We start from the raw sequence: 22,597 nt of genomic DNA, 5'->3' as shown, positions 1-22,597 counted from the left end.
CCTGCAGGCTCCGTTTACAGACAGTGGTGACGGGCCCATGCTCCGTTTGGAGGAGCTTGGCGATCAGAGACACGCCCCTTTTAGACACATCTGTCGGCTATGTTACAGAGTGCTCCGCCATTCCCAGCAGGACTACAGGAAGAACCAGGTGGGTGTCACAACAGTGTCCTCCTCAATCGCTTAGTTTTAAATTACTTACATTCTTTTTTTAGGGGAGGTGGTAGTTCAGTGGTTAAGGCTCTGGATTACTGATCAGATGGTCAAAGGTTTAAGTTCCAGGTATCTGCAGTCTGCCACTCTTAGGGCCCCTCAGCAAGGTAGCATATTTCATTTACCTTTTGTACATTACAGCACAGTGAAATTCTTTTTTGGCATATCCCAGCTTGTTAGAAACCTGGAGTCAGAGTGCAGGGTCAGCCATGATGCTCAAGGTCACAACAGTGTTCTGGTTTGAACCTCAGACATGATATAGCATGTCATACACGTTTACACTTACACACATCCATATTGACTTATATGATGTAAGTCTTCACCATACGCCCCTGGAGTTAATCAGGATTTGTGTGTGGGTCTACAGTCATTATGAGAACATACTACATATTTTCCTTGTGTTTCCTAGAAGGTAAGCTATGGGGTTGCTCTGGTTTTGGCTTTGCCGGCAAGTAACTGTGTTAGAATCCGTTGAGTGGGAGCTACAGACAGTTAATGGATGAAAAACAGCTAAAGACCTGCTTTGTACAGTATTTTATAAAGCTAATAAGATAAGTTTAACAAAGTAATGTTTTTGCACAGCTGAACCCAAGCATGTGCACTTCCACCAATCAGGCATCTCATGTAGGACTAAGCAGATGTAGTTCAGCTCTTATTTAGCAATATATCTTGCATCCACATATGTTTACACTAAAGCTGCCTTAATTAGTTCTGTTTGTGAAGGTTAAATATAAAATTCTTTTTTTTTAGCTGTTGAAGGTGTGAGATTATGCTTACTTAGAAACTCGATAAGAGCGAGTGACAGATAACAGGCCGCAAAAGGTACCACAAAGCTTCTGACTATAAAGCTAGCATGCATGATGAAGTTTCGGTCTTGTAAGATGGAGTTTACTTTAATCACACATGGTTTTACTTTAATTAAACTCTATTTGCCTCTATGACCAACGATCGCTAACTCTTTTACAGTGCTTACTCCAGAAACGCCAGCCAAAATGTATTTAAAAACCAAAAAAACAGACCCGAGTCAGATTCTGAGGAAAAATACTTCCTGTTTCTCATTTACAAGATACCACAAATTATGATTTTGCTCTGTGTCACCCAGCAGGACGTTTTTGTAAACTTGGCCTACACAGAAACTGAACCACGGATTCATTTTTGAGAGGATTTTTTTGAGCGGTGATTGTTAAATTGTGACGCGGCTGTTGTCTGAACTCTGCAGAGGTTATCTGACCAAAGATTCTTTGTCTTGTGTTTTGTCCTGGCCAAGATGTAAAGACCTTATCTGTACCTCAAGGGTTAGCAAAGGTTCCTGAGTCTTACAGCATCTGGTGGTCTGTAATAACCTCTTATCTGGTGCTGTAGCATATTATAGAGAATAGTTTTATGGGTTCAATAAATAAAACGTCTAGGTAATGTCTAGTCGCAGTTCCACTCACACTGCCACGTCACGTACAGTCCGCATTGACACGGTACTGGAGACTTACGGAACCACATAGTGCAAGTAAAGTGTTGAAAGAAAAGTGAATGTCCTTGTCACTGATGAAAGCAACTTACAAAAAAAAGAGCTTTCAGGTACATGTTTCAAGGACACAACAACTCAAGCCACCAAGGAACAAAAAACTAAATATTCAACATTAGAATAGGAAACTTACTAAGCAATCCGATCAGGACATGTAACAGGAGGTGGTTAAAACTTTGGATCCGAAGGTTGTGAGATCAAATCCCAGCTACACCAAACTGCCACTCCTGGGCCCCGAACAAAGGCCCTTAACCCATAGCTGCTCATCTGTATAAATGAGATAAATGTAAGCCGCTCTGGATAAAGGTGTCTGCCAAAATGCTGCAAATGTCCAATGCTGTATTTTGCTTTTGCTTTGGACAGGCCTAAAGACACGAGGACCTTATTTTTTTTTTTTTTTTTTGGCTGTTGTAATTGTGGTTGATTTGATGTTGAGTATTGATGCTGACCTTAAAATTCCCTTCCCTTGTTGCAGGAATACATTGCCAAACAATTCCGGTTCATGCAGAAGCAGATCGGCTATGACGTGCTGGCCGAGGACACCATCACGGCGCTTCTACACAACAACCGCAAGCTGCTGGAGAAGCACATCACCGCAGCTGAGATTGACACCTTCGTCAGCCTTGTGAGAAAGAACCGTGAGCCTAGGTGAGAGGCCTAAGGGTCAGAGCTGGCATGTGCATGAAGAGATGCTTAAAAAAAGGAGAGAAAATGGAAAACGATTGATCACCCATTCATAACAAATAAAAGAAATGGACACATGGGGGAAAGGACAGGGTGTGCTTAAAGTGTTTATAATGAAACACAGTGATGACTGTCTGTTTTGCGATTTATAGTCTAAACAAAGCGAATGTAATAAAAGGTTTTGAAGAAAAAAATGATGAAAGTAACACAGAATAGAGCAAAAAAAAAAAAAAGATGAAAGTGGTCAGAAATCTCTATACTTTGTTTTATTGTTTTTATGTGTGTGAACACAGGTTTCTGGATTACCTCTCTGATCTGTGTGTGTCGATGAACAAGTCCATCCCAGTCACACAGGAGCTGATTTGCAATGCAGTGCTGGACCCTGCTAATGCAGACATCCTCATAGAAACCAAGTGAGCTCTTGTGTGTGAAAGTACCCAGGGTTTCTGTGTTCCATTGTTCTGGGTCTTAAATCATTTTAAACAGGTCTTAATTTTGCGATGTCCATGTAACGCTACTTCTAATGCTCATTAAAATGCTCCCACAGCACTAAAGTTCTGTCTTTCACTGGTCCAACAGCCAGTCAGCTTTCTGTTATTGGAGCGAATCTCTCTTGTCCTGTACCACAGACTGAGAACGGAGTTTTTTTCATCTATGGGGAAGTGCAAGTTTAGCGATACCTGGCTTAAAAAAATTTTAGGGCTTGGCTAAGGCCAGTTGCTAAAAACTTATACATTTTTGTTTGTCAAATAGGTCTTACATTTCATTCTCAATGGTTTTAAAAAGGTCTTAAAATATCTTACATTTGACTTTGCAGAATCCCTACTACCTGTATCTTTGTCTAGATCTTTAATTTGATATATATATATATATATATATATATATATATATATATATATATATATATATATATATATATATATATATATCCCTTGTGTATGTCAATATGCTGCTGAAAACATGATTTTCCAATATAGTTCTAATTGCAAAATATTTCCATAAAAAAACAAAAAGTACTGTCGGGCCGGTTTATTCTTTCTTTTTCCATCTCACTTTCCCTCAGACTCGTGTTGTCTCGGTTTGAGATCGATTCTCTGAATGTTGGAGAGCCTCCTCTGGAGACGGAGGAAGATGTGGAAGAGGTGTGGTTGTTTTGGAAAGACAGCGGGAAGGAAATCCGCAGCAAGAGCATTAGGGAGTTGGCACAGGATGCCAAGGAAGGCCAGAAGGAAGACCAGGAGGTTGTCAGTTACTACAGGTAGTATTTGCACGAGTGGTTCACAGGACGTGCAAACAAACATAAATAAGTGCGCTTTAGAAACGTTAGTAGAAAAGCGTAAATGCAAAATATTAAAATGTGGTGATGGTGGACATGAGACAAATTTGGGGGGGGGATTTTTATTACTATTATTCTCAGGTACCAGCTAAACTTGTTCGCTCGCATGTGCCTCGACCGCCAGTACTTGGCCATCAACAAAATCTCAGGTCAGCTGGATGTGGACTTGATCCTGCGCTGCATGTCGGACGAGGACCTCCCGTACGACCTGCGTGCTTCCTTTTGCCGCCTCATGCTGCACATGCATGTGGATCGTGACCCCCAGGAGCCTGTTACACCTGTGAAATACGCTCGCCTGTGGTCCGAGATCCCCTCCAAGATCGCCATTGATGAGTACGACAACTTCATATGAGCTTCTGTGTAAAAGTAGAAATATTGTATATATTACTATTATAATATATTTATTTCTTAAATTTCTCAGTGAAAAAATCTACAAATGCTTGTGTTTTGGGTACAAAAAGTAAATAAAACAAAAAATCAGAAATGTGTGATTCTACCACTATTGTTTTTCTACATTTCAGTTACGATAATGACGGCACTAGCAGAGATGAAATTAAGGAGCGTTTCGCTCTCACTATGGAGTTTGTGGAGAATTATCTGAGAATCGTGGTCTGTCAAAACATTCCCTTTTCAGACAAGGAGAAAAACAAACTCACGTTCGAGGCGAGTTTCCACAGGTTCTTTCTTTCTACAACACATTTTACCTTTTATTGTTCTTTGTTTTTGAGCGTGCCTCTGAATCTGTTATTTTGTCCAGTGCAGGTCGTAAACCTGGCAAGGAACCTCATCTACTTTGGCTTCTACAACTTCAGCGACCTTCTGCGGCTGACCAAGATCCTGCTAGCCATATTAGACTGCGTGCATGTCAGCACCATTTATCCCATCAACAAAATGGAGAAAGGCGACGAGAACAAAGGTGGCGTTTGATCTGTCGCCTGTTCAAACGCATTGTAAAATAGTAGTAAATTATTATTATTTTTTTTTATAAAAGATGTAATCAGAGGTGTTCACTAATCTGTGATATTTCTCAGCAGGTAGTAATGTTATGCGTTCTATCCATGGTGTTGGGGAACTGATGACCCAGGTTGTGCTACGGGGGGGCGGATTCTTGCCCTCTACCCCAACAACACCCCCTGACGGAGAGGTGGGCAAAACCCAGACCGAGCCTGAAAAGGAAGACATTCTGGTAATGGACACAAAGCTGAAAATCATCGAGATCCTCCAGGTAACATGTCCATGTGTGTGTACATGGATAAAATTTTAGATATGTATGAGGTGATATCAGAAAGTTTCTCGCTTTGTTTACAAGTGAGTACATTATTTATCAACACTATCACCTTTAAAATAGTCCACTATAATAGTTGCACAGCTTCTTATGAAGGTCGGTGCTCCTTGTGATTGTGCGTGCAGCCTTGTGCTGCCATCTTTTGTTGTGTTATAAAACTAATCTTGAAACTTTTTGATACCACCTCGTATAAAGGGTGGTGGTGTTTATATGGAGAGTATTTTACAGGTGCAGACTGGAAACAGGTTCTTGAATGAGTAGATTTGGTAGAATGAATGTTAAACGCACCGTTCCATTTAAAACCCTCGTTTGTTTCTTTTTCACTTTTGTAGTTTATCCTGAATGTGCGCTTGGACTACAGGATCTCCTGCCTGCTGTGCATTTTTAAAAAAGAATTTGACGGAAGCAATGCTCAGACCGACACTCTGGCTAATCCTAATGCTAATGGTAACACTAATGCTAATGCTACTACTACAGCTACCACTAATGGGGATGGTCCTAATAGTATACCAGGTGAAAGCTTGAACTGCATGCTTACTGTTGTGATCCGCATGCCTAGTGGTGTGAACCGCATGCTTAGCTCCTAACGGCAATGTTTTACAATTTTGTTTTAGTTCTTATACCGTGTTTCATTTCTTGTCCATTTTTTGCCTTCCACAGCATTAGATTTTGAGAAAATTGAAGAGCAGGCTGAGGGGATTTTTGGTGCTAGGTATGAAGTTGATACAAACCATCAAAGATCTTTTATTAGTATTTCTATATACACACTGGTTTGTTCTGGCACTTTAAAGATATTCTGTGTTGATACCTACTCCAGCGACGAAAACACACCACTAGACCTAGATGACCACGGAGGCAGAACGTTCCTGAGAGTTCTTCTGCACCTCACCATGCATGACTACCCTCCACTGGTGTCTGGGGCTTTACACCTACTTTTCAGACACTTCAGCCAGAGACAAGAAGTGCTCATGGCTTTCAAACAGGTATACACACACACACACACACACACACACTCAGCTTTCACAGAGGTTTTGTGTTACCGCTGGCTCCGTACGTGTCTAAATAAAACACTGAAACACAATACTTTCCCTTTCCCTTTTTTCTTTGTTTCTGTACTCGTGCAAATTCAAACTTTTGTCCCCCCTTTCTCTCTCTCTCTCTCTCTCTCTCTCTCTCTCTCTCCTCCTTCTATTCAGGTCCAGCTCCTAGTGACTAGTCAGGATGTTGATAACTACAAGCAGATAAAGTCTGACCTAGACCAGCTGCGCTCCATCGTGGAGAAGTCTGAGCTGTGGGTGTATAAGCGCCAGGGGGACGATGCGCTGGACGGAGGCGACGGTCCAGTTGAATCCGACCTCAAAAAGAAGGTTGAACTTTATGAAAACGATAAATACGATCCAATTGCTACATCCCTGTGACCCACCCCAAGATATTAACTTCTATTTAAATCACTTAATTTAATGTCCATATTGACCTGTGGAAAAAACTAAACAAAAAAAACCAGCAACCTCTATTTTTTTTTTTTTTCTGTATTCGCTAAGAGCCGTGATTTTTGCCGCCGCTACCCAATTTTTTAATTGCTGTTAAATAATTACTGTGTTTGAAAGTGGACTGTTTTCTTTGTCACTCTTTATGCAGGGTGACTCAAGTGGCGTGGAGAATAGTAAAACAGAATGCACAAGCAGCTATAATTACAGGGTTGTCAAGGAGGTAAATGTGCCTTATTTCTATAGTCCACACACACACACACACACACACACACACACACACACACACACACACACACACACTGACACCTATATTATACAGTGCTGGAGTAGTTGTTACTTGCTAATACAACCCTACATACACCAATAAAACATTTATGCTGAAGGAAGATATTGCGCTGATATGAAGCATGTTTGTAGAACAGTGCACATGTACGTTAATGCTGCTTCTCATGCTCTTGTTAATCCTTACTCATTCTCTCTTACTTCTTAATATGCCTTTAAATTTTGTTGAAATGTCCTCTATCTAAAGTGATCAGTTGCAGAATGTGAAAACTCTCTCTTTCTCACTCTTGTTCTGTGAAGATCCTGATAAGGCTCAGCAAGTTGTGTGTTCACGAAGGAGCATCGGGAAAGAAAAGTAAGAAACAGCAGCAGCGGCTGCTGAGGAACATGGGAGCTCATGCGGTGGTGCTTGAGCTACTTCAGATCCCCTACGAGAAGGTAAGATTTTTTATGATTTCTGGTGAATCTTACGGGTATCAGGATGTGGTAAGATTTTGCTGCTGATTTAGATGATAATAAGATACAAAAAAATGTGTATATATATATAAAAATCTAATTGTGTTGATGAGCGTGTGCTTGTATTGGCAGGGTGAGGATGTTAGAATGCAGGAGATCATGAAGCTGGCTCATGAGTTCCTCCAGAACTTCTGTGCTGGGAACCAACAGAATCAAGCGCTGCTCCACAAGCACATTAACCTCTTCCTCAATCCAGGGGTGAGTTCATGCAACATCTTGCTGGATGGGGAAAAAAGTCCTGGTAGGCATTCAAGGGGAACTCTTATGGGTTATCCAGCATCTAGGGCATGTCCTGATATGCCTGATAAGTTTGATAAGGCCTTCTGGTAATCTGCAATGGAACACTTTTCCATGACCAGTGAGCTATTTATGTGACAAAAGACTAAACACATGTAGAAAAACGGTTGTAGTGATAAGGAATAAATAAACGTGTAGCATGTTTTTTTTTTATGAAAACAGAAAACACTGAGTATATTGGTTAAAAAAAAAAAAGCTAGTGCTCAGATCATGCTTCTACTCCTAGCCTAATACTAACCCTAGATATACTATAATACTATACACTGGCAACAATTTGGTCGCATATGTAACAGCTCCATACGCAACATACTGCGATGCACTGTGTATTCTGACACCTTTTTATTAGATCCATCATGAACTTCTTCAGCAGTTTGAGCTACAGTAACTCGTCTGTTGGATCGGACCACACAGATTAGCCTTTACTCCCCACGTGCATCACTGGGCCGTGGCCTCCTATGACCCTGTCGCCGGTTTACCACTGTTCCTTTCTTGGAGCACTTTTTATAAAAGACTTACTGGGAAAATTCCAAAAGATCTGCAGGAGATGCTCTGACCCAGTCGTCTAGATGTCACAATTCCTCAAACTCGCTTAAATCCTTTTTTTTTCCTGCTTCTAACATGTAAACTTTGAGGACAAAATGTCCATTGGCTGCCTAATAAATAAATCTACTGTAGGTTCCCACTAACCACGAACAGGTGCCATGATGAAGAGATAATCAGTGTTATTCACTTTAAATGACACATAACTTCAAATAATTGTTATAATGTCATGATGTTATGCCTGATTGGTGTACAGTGTGTGTGTGTGTGTGTGTGTGTGTGTGTGTGTGTGTGTGTGTGTGTGTGTGTGTGTGTGTATATATATATATATATATATATATATATATATATATATATATATATATATATAAAATGATCCCATGTATTTATCTATTGCAATGTATAGCATATCGTATAGCAACCCCTGTATCGTGATTTTTCATATCAACAGATTCTTGCCGTAACACAGTTCTAAGAAATCATTTATTTGATGAATTTAACTTATATACTGTTAGTTGACCATGAAACTAACTTCCTGTTTCTCAGTTGATTGATTTATTCTGATGTACTGCAGCATCAGTTATGTTGTGACTATGCTCTTGGACTGTAGATTCTGGAGGCTGTCACCATGCAGCACATTTTCATGAACAACTTCCAGCTATGCAGTGAGATCAATGATCGCGTGGTGCAGCACTTTGTGCACTGCATCGAGACGCATGGTCGCCATGTCCAGTACCTCAAGTTCTTGCAGACCATCGTCAAAGCCGAGAACAAGTTCATCAAAAAGTGCCAGGATATTGTTATGGCAGAGGTGGGTTATGGGTAATGATTTAGACGATTTTTATGGCATTTTGGCAAACACCATTAACAAAAGCAACAAAAGCAAAAATTTTGGAATGCAATCCTACTTTTCTTTATCGTAGCTGGTGAACGCCGGAGAGGACGTGCTGGTGTTCTACAACGACAGAGCCTCGTTCCAGACACTGGTGCAGATGATGCGTTCAGAGCGAGACCGTATGGACGAAAACAGCCCTCTTATGTACCACATCCACTTGGTCGAGCTGTTAGCTGTTTGCACCGAGGGCAAGAATGTCTACACGGAGATCAAGTGCAACTCGCTGCTGCCCCTGGACGACATCGTCCGTGTCGTCACACATGAGGACTGCATCCCAGAGGTCAGAGGTCATAATGTCCTCACTAAATATCCCCATGAAGGTCCTCACTAAAGCCAAACCTGCTCTCTGTCTTTCGTTAAAGCCTGTGTTAAGTTCATTAGTTTCACAAGTTTCACAGGTGCGGCTTATTCATGTTCAAAATAAAAATCTTTGTCAGGTGCGGCTTATATATGGGTGCGCTTTATAGTCCGGAAATTACGGTAATATAGTTGTTGAATGTTTAAAACCAGTAAATTCTTCTAATTTGGCACCTGGCAATTATCAAAACTTTGATTAGTGTAAGAATTTTTAGGTGATTGTTGGAAATGTTATAATAATATTTTTTATAATGGCATAAAAGAATAATGTGTACAAGTTTATTTTATGGTAAAAGTGCTTATATTCTCATCTAAAGAAATGTATTTTATTTATTTATTTTTAATACCTTGCAAGATTTTTCTCTCCTTAAAAATTTATTAATTTCTATAATTAATTTTTTACTCACATTTCCTGACTGCATTTCCATTATTGGCATTTAAGAACAACTCAAGCAATGTCTTCGCAAACATCGTCTCGTCTGTGTGCAGGTGAAGATCGCATATATCGACTTCCTAAACCACTGCTATGTGGACACAGAAGTGGAGATGAAGGAGATCTACACAAGCAACCACATGTGGAAGCTTTTTGAGAACTTTCTGGTTGATATATGCAGGGTAATCTCCTCTGAAACAGCTTCTGAACCTTGACTCTGTGTTTTGTGAGATGCAAGATTTAAACCGTCGATACGCGGCAGATTTTCTTTTTTTTTAATACAAATGAATCCAACAGGCAGGAGCAGGAAGTGATGAATTTGCATTATCCTTTTTATCTGATTAAGTTATTTCGAGAGGTTATTTAAAATGCCAAAAAAAAAGAGCAAAACAGGAAGGGTGGCAGTTAAAGGGTGATCTCGGAGCAGATGTTTGTAGATATACATTAATCCCGTTCAGAAGATATGACGATAAAGTCAGAAACGTGACTTTTTGTTAAAATACAATAATCCCAACAAAATTCTCATATTAGAAACTTTTAGTTTGAACTCCTGTGAGATATCATCTTTGAAAGTCTTTGATGTTTTTTTGTGAAAATTTTGCATCATTGTGTTGCAATTGCTGACACAGGAAGAGTGAATCAGAGCCACGTTCTGACTTCACTCAGCATGGCCTATTCGTTGCGTTAACTTCTGAACCATGTGCATTTTTTTTTGTTGTTTTACCACCCGCAGGTCTGCAACAACACGAGCGACCGCAAACATGCTGACTCCATGCTGGAGCGCTACGTCACCGAGACAGTCATGAGTATCGTCACCACTTTTTTCAGCTCCCCCTTTTCCGATCAGAGCACTAGTTTACAGGTAATCATTGCCAGACGGCTCTATATCACCCCAAGGCATTACTTTCTGTTTGCTGATAAAACTGATAGTGCTTCATTACATTTGTCATGTATGGTTCGTATCATCCAAGAATAATGATTCATATGTTTACCGAAGATTTACATTTGTTTAATAAAGAAAGCAGCATTTTGGATTGCTATCTCTCCCCAAACACCCCAACCCACCCCACCCTACCCCACCCCGCCCTTGGCAAGTCACATGTATGTAAGTACCAGTAACCCGTCCTCCTGCAAACACCCCACCACAAGTCTTGGTGATTCTTTAAATATATCAAATCTACCGCACACACACACACACACACACACTCACACACACACACACACACACACACACACACACACACACACAAACATTTCTTCACCCACATGCACAAACCATGCAGAAATTTCTTTAGAAAAAGGCTGAATTGGATTGAGTCACAGCTTTCCAAGAACTAAGACTTGCAGAGTTTTCCAAAAGCAGTACTTGGTCACACTTGCTTGCATTAGTGGTGTGGACACGCACGCACACACACACACACACACACACACACACACACACACACACACACACACACACACACACACACACCCCTTTGTGAGAGCCATTGTTCATATCCAGATTTCACACATATCTGTTTCACACATTACTGATGCGGTTAGGGTTGCATGGCAGCCTAATGATTTTACTGTGTGTATATATATATTGGTTTTATATAATGGTCTTATTGTGTTTTATTGTATGTATGTATGTATGTATGTATGTATTTATTTAAATAGTACTGTATGTGTATATATAATATATACAAGCACACACACACACACACACACACACACACACACACACGCATCGATCAGGTTCAGGCATAACATTATGACCACCTGCTTAATAATGTGTTAGTCCCCTTTTTTCTGCTAAAACAGTATGTGTGTGTATATATATATATATATATATATATATATATATTATTGTGTGTGTGTGTGTGTGTGTAAATTGTGACATCTAGACGACAGGGTCAGAGCATCTATATATCATATATATACTAGCAAGTATAGACAGACAGACATGCTAATTGTTTCTTTTTATCAATTTAGAAAATAAAACGAGAAAAGTTTAAATCCAGTTAATATTCGTTAGAACCACTTTTTGGCTTTTAATTCTTATACTTTTGCTTATACTATGTTCACTTGCACAAGGTGCTAATGATCATCAATTTCATGTGTAGGTTTAAACACAGTCATTAACCTTAATAGAAACAGCTGTGTTGGAGACTTAAAACTAATTCTGTTTTTCAGACAAAGGGTGGTCATGCCAAATATTGATTTGATTTAAATTTCTCTTCTATGCATTTACTTTCCATTTAATTATTTATTTAAAAAAAATAATCGAGCACTTTTTTTAGAAAGCGTTTTCACTGTACAGCATTGTTTCACAAGTGCCTAAAACTTGTGTGTGTGTGTGTGTGTGTGTCTTTTTCTACTGTGTACTACTGTGCATTCTTGGATGCCAGGTGATAAGCTAATTATTATTATTATTATTGCTGACTGGGTCTACTGGGTCTGCTGTCCTTGGAAAATGCTTTCACTTTAGCGGGTTCTCATTTAGGTTCATTGGGTTGATTGGTCTTTGGTAAACACCACCCACCATTCCTTGTGTACGGCGACCCTGGAGTGACCTAGACTTTACATTCAGAGCCATATTTGTCTAGGTCCTCACCCGGATTGAACTTAATCCATACGTGCTGACAGCTGCTTCCTGCTCATAAGGATTTTGCTAGGATGTGTTTATTTTTTGCCGTTTAGCTTCTAATCAGGAGAGGTTTCACTCAGCCTAATGCTTTTCGTTTCTTTTAGGAAAGTGTTTAAATAAATGGCTAACATATTCCCAAGCATTAACAGAACACAGCATGGACTGTTTTGCTCTCAAGTGTCCAAAAGAGTAAAGTTAACAACTTTATCAATGATGGAGCTCTAATAAATATACATTCAGTGTGAACTAGATGAAGATGGCCTCCTTTTTCAGGCTGTTTCCTCAAGGTTTCTTCCTCGTATCATCTCGGAGAGGTTTCCCCTCACCACCATTACTTGGCTCACTCATTAGATAAACTAATAGGGACAATGTCCATTGGTAAACACACTCTACAAATAACGTTAATGAATTAAGAATGTTACATGGCTTACAGTTTCTCTTGGGGGAAAAAAACATATTTTTACAGACATAGTAATTTTACACAAATGTGATTGGGAACTCAAAGCAGAAATTGACCCTGAAAATGACCAAAATGGCTGCTAGTGAAAAGAAGCTAACATGGCATAGAATAGCTTACTTTCTCTTTAACTATGCAAAAAATAGATGTGAATTAAATTATTTGTTTTAAACTCGTACAATTTATACTCAGACTGACGTATAAACATAATTCGTCTGGTAAGGCTATCACACGATCACTTATTCTGTTAAAAGGGTTGAATCAGCAAACTCTGCTGTCTTACATGCTTTGTGGTCGTTAATAAAAATAGAATGTCGATGTCTGACATTTTATAAGGATCCCCCTCTAAACCTTTCCAACCAGCAAATGACATCACTCCTTTCCCTGAAGTGAGCTGTGATGACATCGTCTGCTCTTTGTTGTTACATGCCTTTCTTTTGGGCAAACTAACAGAGCTATTGCACAGTATAGTGTGGTGACATCCTTTTCTTGGTTAGTCACATTTCTTGTAAGACTTCAGACAAATCAGACCTTTCATTTCTCTCTTTTGTTCATGGTGTGAACATTCAGGCCCATTAGTGCTGAATGTGTGTGTTAGAGATGCCTGTGGATTTTTTTATTTTATTTTATTTTTTACTCTTTTAAATTTCTCATTTTGTTGTACAGATTGTTTAACAAATACTGTGCAGCTAGAAGATTGTGGACACGGGATTATCAAACCTGTATCTGTTTTTTTTCCTCAAACTGTTGCCACAGTGTTAGAAGCACACAGATGTATTAAATGTCTCTGTATGCAGTAGATTTTGGATCTCCATTTGGTGGAACTACGAAGACCAAGTCTGTTCTAGTATGACTGGTCCTGGGTACAACATGAAGCTCATAAAGTCATGGCATGTTAAGGTTGGAGTGGAAGAATTTGTACTGTTCAGAGCCCAGAACTCTGTTTTGTTTTGTTTCCATGATGTTGTAGTTCTTTCTTTCACTGGTCCAAATATAATTCACTGTATTACGACACAAACGAGACCAACATGCAACAGCGAATCAGCTTTCCATTATTAGCACAAATCTTTCTTGGATTGTTATACAGCTATGGGGACGTGCAAGTTTAGCGGTACTTGGCTTGAAAAAAGAGGGAGACTTAACTCCAGTTAATATCATTGTTCTAAAATAGGAGTGCTAACTAATTGCTAGTGATAGTTAGGTGTCCATAAACTTTTGGCTGTACAGTGTTTTCTTGTTTAACAGATTGTAAGGTGGCACATTTTTCTCTCAATTTTTTTTTTAATTTATTTATTTATTTTTTAAAGAAGTTCCTTGGTTTCCTGTTTATCATCCCCTACCATTGGTTTCCTTTTTTAATTTTATTCGTGTTTTATATTTCCTTCTTTCCACGGCAGACCCGCCAGCCGGTCTTTGTGCAGCTGTTGCAGGGTGTTTTCAGGGTGTACCACTGTAGCTGGCTCATGCCCACCCAGAAGGCATCAGTGGAGAGCTGCATCAAAGTCCTCTCTGACGTGGGTAAGAACCGCCGTCTTTGGCCCATACCTGTGTGAGCAGCCAGGGACCCTTCACAAAATTCACTCTTTATGTGTGTGTTCTTCACCCTGATAACTCTTCTACACACTTTCTACGTCGCACGCAGCCAAAAGTCGGGCGATCGCCATTCCGGTCGACCTGGACAGCCAGGTAAACAACCTGTTTGTAAAATCTAACAACGTTGTACAGAAGACCATCCTGAATTGGAGGATGTCTGCTCGGAACGCCTCCAGGCGAGACTCCACAGTCAGCGCGTCCAAAGACTACAGGAACATTATCGAGAGGCTGCAGGTAAGCGCAAAACACACAAAGAGTAAAAATATGATTGAATATAAGTAATTGCTCTTATTTTCAGTGTGGCTAGATCTAGGACACACACACACACACACACACACACACATATATATTACCACAATGTGACATGCTTAAACACATGCATAACAAACACACACTTGGTCACACATACAGATAAGGAGACCAAGCTGCTAGCATTATACAGTATCTGTTATAGGACAACAACCCACACCAGTGATTCTGACTCTCTTTCATAGCTAAAGTAAAACCGTAGTGTCATTAGTGATGTTATTTCTACTACACACAGAAATAAATATATTTTCAAGAGGAATACAGATGCTTCTGGAAGAGATTTTTATTTAGCTCACTTTGCTCAATCTATTACAATCAGTTTAATGTTCTCTAAGTACCAGGTCAGCAGCTGTAGCCCCCCCATGCCCCGGTGTCACTGGTAAGCAGCTGGTTTCTGATCAGAGCACCCTTCCTTTTTGTTAGCGTGCTTTTAGCTCACAGGAAGTCATAACCTAAGCAATGAGCATGTGATAAAGAAATAAAAGTAGACCATGCGTGTACACCCGAACTCGTCTTTCATTCCATAACGAGAAGGAACGAGGAGTCAGCTTCTGGGGTGTGTTCCTGCCCGTGCGCGAGTGTGTGCGAGTTTGCATGGGGGAGCCGATCATATGATGTATAGTTTCACTTACTCACATTTGCACCACACCTGCCTCCCTTTGCACACTGCATGTAGGAGGCTGCATGTCTTTGTTCTGTCTGTCTTGTTTAGCTCAGACTAGACTAAAAGCCATTTACTATGATCTCACATCTGCCCTGATGTGGCCTTAGGCACAAGGTGTCGGAAATTAAATACCAGGAATTTCAAGAAGTTACTCAGAAGATATTGGTCACTTCTCGATCCACTAGACAAGTGGGTGTCAAGGGTGCAGTGTCCGCACTTAAGAATTGAAAGCACTTGTATATCACGTATGTCACGTATCACAAACAGAGGTTAAAGGATTTTATTTTGTATGAGGTAAAGTTCAAGTGTTTTTGAGGCCTTTGAGTCTGTATAAAGAAAGAGTAGACTTATTGGCTAGAGATTTGTATATTTGTTTTATTCAGCCCCTAGTGTTAATTCTGATTAATTGCTTCTAAATAAAGCTGTTTTTTCAATTTACTTAAATTCTTACAAAAACAAAAAAAATCTATATTCTAGTACCTGGTATGGATTCAACAGAAGAGAGTTTAGAATACCATGGTCTGGGAAATGTGTACAAGTGAACACACAATAAAACTCTTGTCATTCATGTCATTGTTATCATGCTATTGTTTAGCTTTTGACAACTAGTGTTCAAATTTAAAAATATATATATTTATAATTTTTTATGATCATAGTGGATAGAAAAGGTCTACACACTTTTATGAAATCGCATTTTTTGTGTGTGTTGTTTTTTTTTAAGGACACAAATAACAACATAAATGTCAGACATGTAAAAAGTCATACCAATCCATGTGGGGATATGTTTTATGGTTTGACAAGACAAAGGTTGAACCTTCTGTCTTCTGTCAAAAAGCTGAAAAAGAAGAGAAATTCCACATTAAAGATGTAATAAGTCTGATATTTGTTATTTCTTTCTTTATATTTTGAAAACCTGCAAATGTATTAGGGTGTGTAGTCTTTTTATGTCCACTGTCTGTATATATTTTTTTAATTGCTACAGTCTTCAAAATTGTTTATATTGGAGCATGTATAATTTAGTTACATATGGACTTTTAATTTTTTTTTTTTTTTGTCCGAAAATAATCTGTACTTATTTTCATGTAATGTAATGTTTGGCTGTGTTGAATTTGATTTTCTTCCACTAGTTGTGTTATATTCTATAAGGCATTTTCTCTTTGCGGTTTTCTTTCAGGACATTGTCTCTGCACTGGAGGACCGTTTAAGGCCCCTGGTGCAGGCTGAACTCTCAGTCCTGGTTGACGTCCTTCATAGACCCGAGCTGCTCTTCCCCGAGAACACGGAGGCCCGGAAGAAGTGTGAGAGTGGAGGTTTCATCTCTAAGTAAGACCGTAAAATAAGTTTACATTATAATTTTCACCCTGTTTGTATACAAGCAGCTTCTAGAGCTCCTAGATTGTGTAATACCTATAATGGAGATTTACCTGCCAATAGCTGTCCTCATTGTCTTTGTGTGTGTGTGTGAGTGAGAGGGGAGGGGAGGAGAGGAGAGGGGGGAATAGAGAGAGAGAGAGAGAGCGTGTGCGTCATAGCTGAGGTTTTCTTGTAGAGGTGTTTTCTGTTGGGATTAAGAGTGTATTTGTGTGTGTATGTTCTGATAGGATTATATGCTGAAGAGGTGTGTAGGATGAGCATGCAGCAAGATTACAGCATGGACTGACGTGTGTGTGTGTGTTGTGATAGGATTAAATTCTGGAGAGGTGTGTATGAGGGACATGTAGAATGGAACAAGATTGAAGCATGGACTGACACGTGTGTATGTGTGTGTGTTATGATGAGATTAAATGCTGAATAGGTGTGTATGAGGGACATGTAGAACAGAATAAGATTATAGCATGGACTGACACGTGTGTGTGTGTGTGTGTGTGTGTGTGTGTGTGTGTGTGATAGGATTAAATCCTGGAGAGGTGTGTATAAGGGACATGTAGAATGGAACACGATTGAAGCATGGACTGACACGTGTGTGTGTGTGTGTGTGTGTGTGTGTGTGTGTGTGTGTGTGTGTGTGTGTGTGTGGACTCAGATAAGAGCGTGTCAGAAAACTCTCTCCTCGTGCTCATGACACATGATACTGTTTCAGTTCAGTTAAGTTTATTGTACACGAACTTGTTTAAAGCTGGAAGATAAGAGAAAAAACTGTATATAATTTCACAAGGTTTTAATTTAATATCTACAAACAGTTTATTTATTTTTTAAACAATACTCAATAACTGCGAATTATGTAGCGAAATTTGTATTAGTTATAAAATGAACTAAATGATTCTGGTCTTCAGAGTTCATATTTATCCCCCTACTTTATCTGTTATTGTCTCTCTGTCTTTACCCCTCCAACTTCCTAGGTTAATAAAACACACCAAGCAGCTGTTGGAGGAAAATGAGGAGCGTTTGTGCATTAAGGTTCTCCAAACTCTCAGGGAAATGATGACCAAAGACCGGGGTTATGGAGAGAAGGTAAACAGCACAAGCAGGTGCCTTTGTAAAGAAAAGCATGTCTGCCTGAGTTATGTTAAAGGGTTAAAATTTAAGCACACACGCACACGCACGCACACGAACACAACTGGATTCTGCCCCTTCTTTTATCTTCCTGTCAGCTTTTTCAGATGCGTTGTCAGTTTTATCCTTTGATGTGGGTTTGCGGGTTACCATTCCACACAAAACAAAAAACTACACTCGCAGTTGATCGTGTTCAGGGTCAGCCCATTCTTAATGCTCAGCGATAATACGCAGCATGTTCTAATCACTAATAACTGTCCTATTTGGCTGACTGAAACTTATACTAATTTCACTCAAATCACAAGCCCTGGCCTACATATGTGTCAAAGCGCTGTTCCTGGAGGGCTACTTTTTTACACCGCAAAGTGCAGGGGGCTGGAGGTTCTACTCGTCTGAGTCAACTGTGAAGTTTAATAATCATGTTTTTACTAAGTTGACCCACTAAACACTCATCTGTATGAATCACTAACTCCTCCAGCACCATGACCATCCAGCGTTTGGGTTTCAGACACCCAAGGGCTATATCACAAAACAAGATTCTGTGGTTAGCAGACTAAATACGGGTAATAATGGTGGCTTAATATTTGTTCAGCTGTGCCGCTGTAGCAACTTCCTCTCATTTAAAGAAGAACAGCTGATCTTGGGCAATGTAGCTGAAGTTAATAAGTAAAAAGCTATATATGAGTATTAGCTATAGAAAATAAATTATAAATAAAATTTTTTCTGTGGCCGTCATGCTCTACACACCACCTATACACATCTTTCCCCAAGCCAGTCGATTAACATGTTAAGTGGTATGTATCTTCTCACAACGTGACCATTCTGCGTAGATGAAGTAGAATGAAAGGAAAGTTCCCTTCACAAGACTCAGTAAAAGTTATTGTTAGGATATAGAAGTTTATAGAAAAATATATAGATTTTTTTTAAAGTGATGTGCCTCTAAAAATAATGACTTCTGACATTTCCTTTTTTCTTTCATTATTGCTTATTATTTTTCTTGTCCCGTGAGCTATACTTGCCTGTGCATGTTTAACCCAATCCTCTTTACCTGTGGTCCAAATCTGCACGAGTTTGCATGCACGAAAATGTAAAAAGAAGTGAAAAACTTTCACACAGTACTTCTGAAGGGAACTGTAGACGATCTGCTAAACATCTAGAACTGTAAACCAGTCAGATAAAGTGAAAAAGAAAGGGATGAGTCGATTGTGTATAGGATGTGTAAAGAACATCTATAGATTTTGAATAATAACAGCTATAAACCATTAAGATGACACTCCAAAAATACACTATATGGCCAAATGTATTGGAACACCTGAATTATCCAGCCATATGTGGTTCTTCTGCAAACGGTTACCACATAGGATGTGTTTGGATGTGCCAGAATTTAATTTTCCCTCTACTTGAACTTGGAGACCCAAACCTGTTCCAGCATGACAATGCCCCTTTGCACAAAGCAAACTCCATGAAGATCTGCTTAACATGGGTTGGAAGATATAGAAGATATCCTGCTCTAGAGCTCTAAAACCTTATTGAACAATTTTGGGATGAATTTCTGCACCCCAGGCCTCCTCACCTCACCTACATGACTATTCTACGGTGACACCCTTGTGGCAAATCTTTATAAGCACACTCCAAAATCTAGTGTAGCATCTTCCCACAAGATGGGAGGTTATCATTACAGCCAATAAGGACTAAATGTGGAATAGGCCATTCAAGAAGCGCATACCAGTCTTATGAGCAGGTGTCCAGAAACTTTTGGCCATACAGTGTTATTTTATTTATTTATTTATTTTTGTTTGTCTGCAGAGCATCTACACACTCGACTATCCAAATAAATTGTCTTTAGTCCTTGTGATTCTCATTAAAGATTGCAATGTTCTTATATAAAATATTCCCTAGGAGCTGATGAGTATTTTGGGTAAACTGGTGATCTGATCCAATAAACGGATTAAAATAAGTTTTGTTTAGTTTTTAGCATCAATGTATTCTAAAGTTACTAGCCAGCACGATTTATATTTAAATTATTTTTCTTATAATGGAAAAAAAAAATATCTTTATGGGTAGTAGTTCAGGGAGGTGGTAGCTCAGTGGTTAAGGCATTGGTCTTTGGATCAGAAGATCACAGGTTCAAATCCCACCACCACCAAGCTGCCACTGCTGGGCCCTTGAGCAAAGCCCTAAAAACCCTCCCCTGCTCAGTTGTAAGTCGCTCTGGATAAGGGCATCTGCCAAATGCCGCAAATGTAAATGTAGTATGTGAAAGTGTGGTAGCTGCAGAAGATAAAGCACCGAGCACAGGACACAGTGCAACCATTTACACACTTTAACTCAGATAACAATCTTTTCCTCTGTGTGATATCAAGTGAGAGTGTTTGGGTTATTGTTTGCACTTTTTGTTTGTTTTGTTTGGTGGTGTTTGCAGTGATCTCTCCTTCTCATCCAGACCAAACCCTGTAAATCACCTCTCCTTTGTGTCTGTGTGTGTGTGTGTGTGTGTGTGTGTGTGTTTGCACTGGGTTGTAGTTCTGCCTCTTTTCTTCACTAACCCCTAGCTTGTGTTCTTCTCTTGCAGCTGATTGCCTTTGACGATGAGCTGGATGTGGCTGAGGTTAATCTTTCTTTTGTCGTTTTTTTGTTTTGTTTTGTTTTGTTTTTTCCTCCAACCTTTTTTCGTTGTCTTATGCTTCTTGCTTGCATGCTGCCTCTGTCCTCATTCAGCTTCACTGCAGTTTAGTCTTGTTTTATTTTTTTTGGTTTTGTTTTGGTTCCCACCACAAACTTGTCAGTTTTTGTCTCTTTTGTTTGCACGTTTGTGTGTGCGTGTGTTGTTTTGTTAAGGAGTGGAGTGGGTAGGGAGGAGTGTGAGGGGGTTCTGGGGAAAACGCATCTCGTTAACACCCTTTGATATTTTTGAACACTTGTTTCATGCATGTTTTTTAGCTGATCTCATATTAGAATTTACTCAGTCATAGCTCAAATATATTTACGGCGTTGTCAGAAATTGATGACTAATAGAAATGTAAAAAAGAAAAAAAAAAACCACATTAAAAACGTTAATACGTGACTAATGTGTAGGTGCAGAGATGGTCACCTGCAGTCACACATTTTGTCCTAAAGGCCTTTGAAGATCACATATGAAAGGTTGCAGGTGCATGGTGTGTGTGTGTGTAAGTGTTAAAATGTGTGTGTGTGTGTGTGTGTGTGTGTGTGTGTGTGTGTGTGTGTGTGTGTGTGTGTCTGCATGTGTATTCTTGCACATACTTGTCACTTACTGGCATACTACCTGTGAATGGGTTTGCGGGTGAGTTTTTTTCTGAAAGCTTTTTTCTGTCTACTTATAGAGGAAGTCTTTTATGTAGATGTCAGTATGAAGACAGAACATGCAGAGTGCGGAGTTTGTGAGCTCTTCATCACCTTTTTAATGTTCACTGGTATATAATTTGGAGAGATTTTTTTCACCAAAACTTTTCCAGTATGAAACCAATAATGGGACCCCATTAGGACGAGGTAATAATGATGCCAGGGATACAATAGTAGTAATAAGTAGTCTGACTAACAGTTTTCTAATCATTTAAATAAAATTGTACACTTTAAAAGGGTATAAAAATAAATAAAAAATATCAGTAAACTTAAATATCTCTATAATTATGAAAAGGTCTATTGATAGTGATTTATTATTTTAGCATTTTTAATATCTATCTATCTATCTATCTATCTATCTATCTATCTATCTATCTATCTATCTATCTATCTATCTATCTATCTATCTATCTATCTCTCTCTCTCTCTATATATATAGATACACATCGCACATTTTTAATCTGTTCTAAATGTACCTTCAATTAATACTTTTTTTTTATAGTTTTTAATACTGTAATCGACATGTTTTTGGACACACATGGATTCTTTATGCAAATGTTTATTATTACTGAAACCAAATTGAAAATCGAGCATGAAGACAAAATATTCTTGTAAACGTTTTTAAAGTAATTATTGTGTTTTAAACTGCATAAATCATGAGGACATCATACTGAACTTTTTTTCTGTTTCCACGGATTTGCCGGATGTGTGCATAATAGCGGAATTTGGTGCGTGATTACAGACTTGGCGTGTCAATAAAACAAATGTTTAGAAATTAAAAATAATCTTTCAAAGGAGTTAAATACGTGTGTTGCGTTGAAGGTTTCAGACGCAGAATAAAATAATACAATTAAGAATAACAATAAAGTAATAAAATAAAAGTTGTGCCATTAAAATAAATTTGCGTTAAGGCATTATAACACCTTAATTGTGACAGCCCTAATATATAAATATATTGCATCAGCACCGATATATTTTTGTGATTATATATGTCTGTGTGTTTCTCTGACTGCATATTTTGTCTACACAAAAAGGAAGTTGAGTGCTGTATGTGGGCGTCAGTGATACTTTCTAGGTGAAATGTGACTTAAAGTACATGACCTTAAGTATAAGATTTCCTAATAGAGGTGAGGCTCACACTTACACATCTGCACATTTTTCTGCTAGGTTTTTTCACGGATGACCTATGGATAGAAAAAAATTTGTTTTGTGAAAATTGCTCACCCAAATGTTTCCATCAAAGATGCA

The 22,597-nt window shown here is 39.0% G+C and overlaps 1 protein-coding gene across 34 annotated transcripts in view; it reads left to right on the top strand.

Moving 5' to 3' along the window:
* The window catches only part of itpr1b (inositol 1,4,5-trisphosphate receptor, type 1b), a 115,558-nt gene that overhangs the window by 36,321 nt on the left and 56,640 nt on the right, over nt 1–22,597 (top strand). For 13 of the 34 annotated variants that reach the window (XM_046874641.1, XM_046874654.1, XM_046874649.1 and 10 more), the window contains 24 exons: nt 1–148; nt 2,205–2,377; nt 2,707–2,826; nt 3,477–3,671; nt 3,831–4,082; nt 4,271–4,412; nt 4,512–4,665; nt 4,781–4,974; nt 5,367–5,547; nt 5,695–5,746; nt 5,852–6,017; nt 6,231–6,401; nt 6,673–6,744; nt 7,107–7,244; nt 7,395–7,520; nt 8,770–8,970; nt 9,083–9,334; nt 9,901–10,026; nt 10,578–10,706; nt 14,328–14,448; nt 14,573–14,757; nt 16,671–16,819; nt 17,836–17,947; nt 20,562–20,597. The exon at nt 1–148 is cut by the window's left edge and continues 11 nt beyond it. In XM_046874641.1, coding sequence (XP_046730597.1) covers nt 1–148; nt 2,205–2,377; nt 2,707–2,826; nt 3,477–3,671; nt 3,831–4,082; nt 4,271–4,412; nt 4,512–4,665; nt 4,781–4,974; nt 5,367–5,547; nt 5,695–5,746; nt 5,852–6,017; nt 6,231–6,401; nt 6,673–6,744; nt 7,107–7,244; nt 7,395–7,520; nt 8,770–8,970; nt 9,083–9,334; nt 9,901–10,026; nt 10,578–10,706; nt 14,328–14,448; nt 14,573–14,757; nt 16,671–16,819; nt 17,836–17,947; nt 20,562–20,597 — 3,595 coding nt within the window. The remainder of the gene's footprint in view (nt 149–2,204; nt 2,378–2,706; nt 2,827–3,476; nt 3,672–3,830; nt 4,083–4,270; nt 4,413–4,511; nt 4,666–4,780; nt 4,975–5,366; nt 5,548–5,694; nt 5,747–5,851; nt 6,018–6,230; nt 6,402–6,672; nt 6,745–7,106; nt 7,245–7,394; nt 7,521–8,769; nt 8,971–9,082; nt 9,335–9,900; nt 10,027–10,577; nt 10,707–14,327; nt 14,449–14,572; nt 14,758–16,670; nt 16,820–17,835; nt 17,948–20,561; nt 20,598–22,597) is intronic. The other 21 variants (XM_046874669.1, XM_046874663.1, XM_046874662.1 and 18 more) reach the window with 6 other exon arrangements.

The sequence above is a fragment of the Silurus meridionalis genome, chromosome 19 (genome assembly GCF_014805685.1).
Source record: "Silurus meridionalis isolate SWU-2019-XX chromosome 19, ASM1480568v1, whole genome shotgun sequence".
Taxonomy (NCBI): domain Eukaryota; kingdom Metazoa; phylum Chordata; class Actinopteri; order Siluriformes; family Siluridae; genus Silurus; species Silurus meridionalis.
Note: the sequence above shows the minus strand (reverse complement) of the source record. Positions and strands in the feature narration are given on the sequence as shown.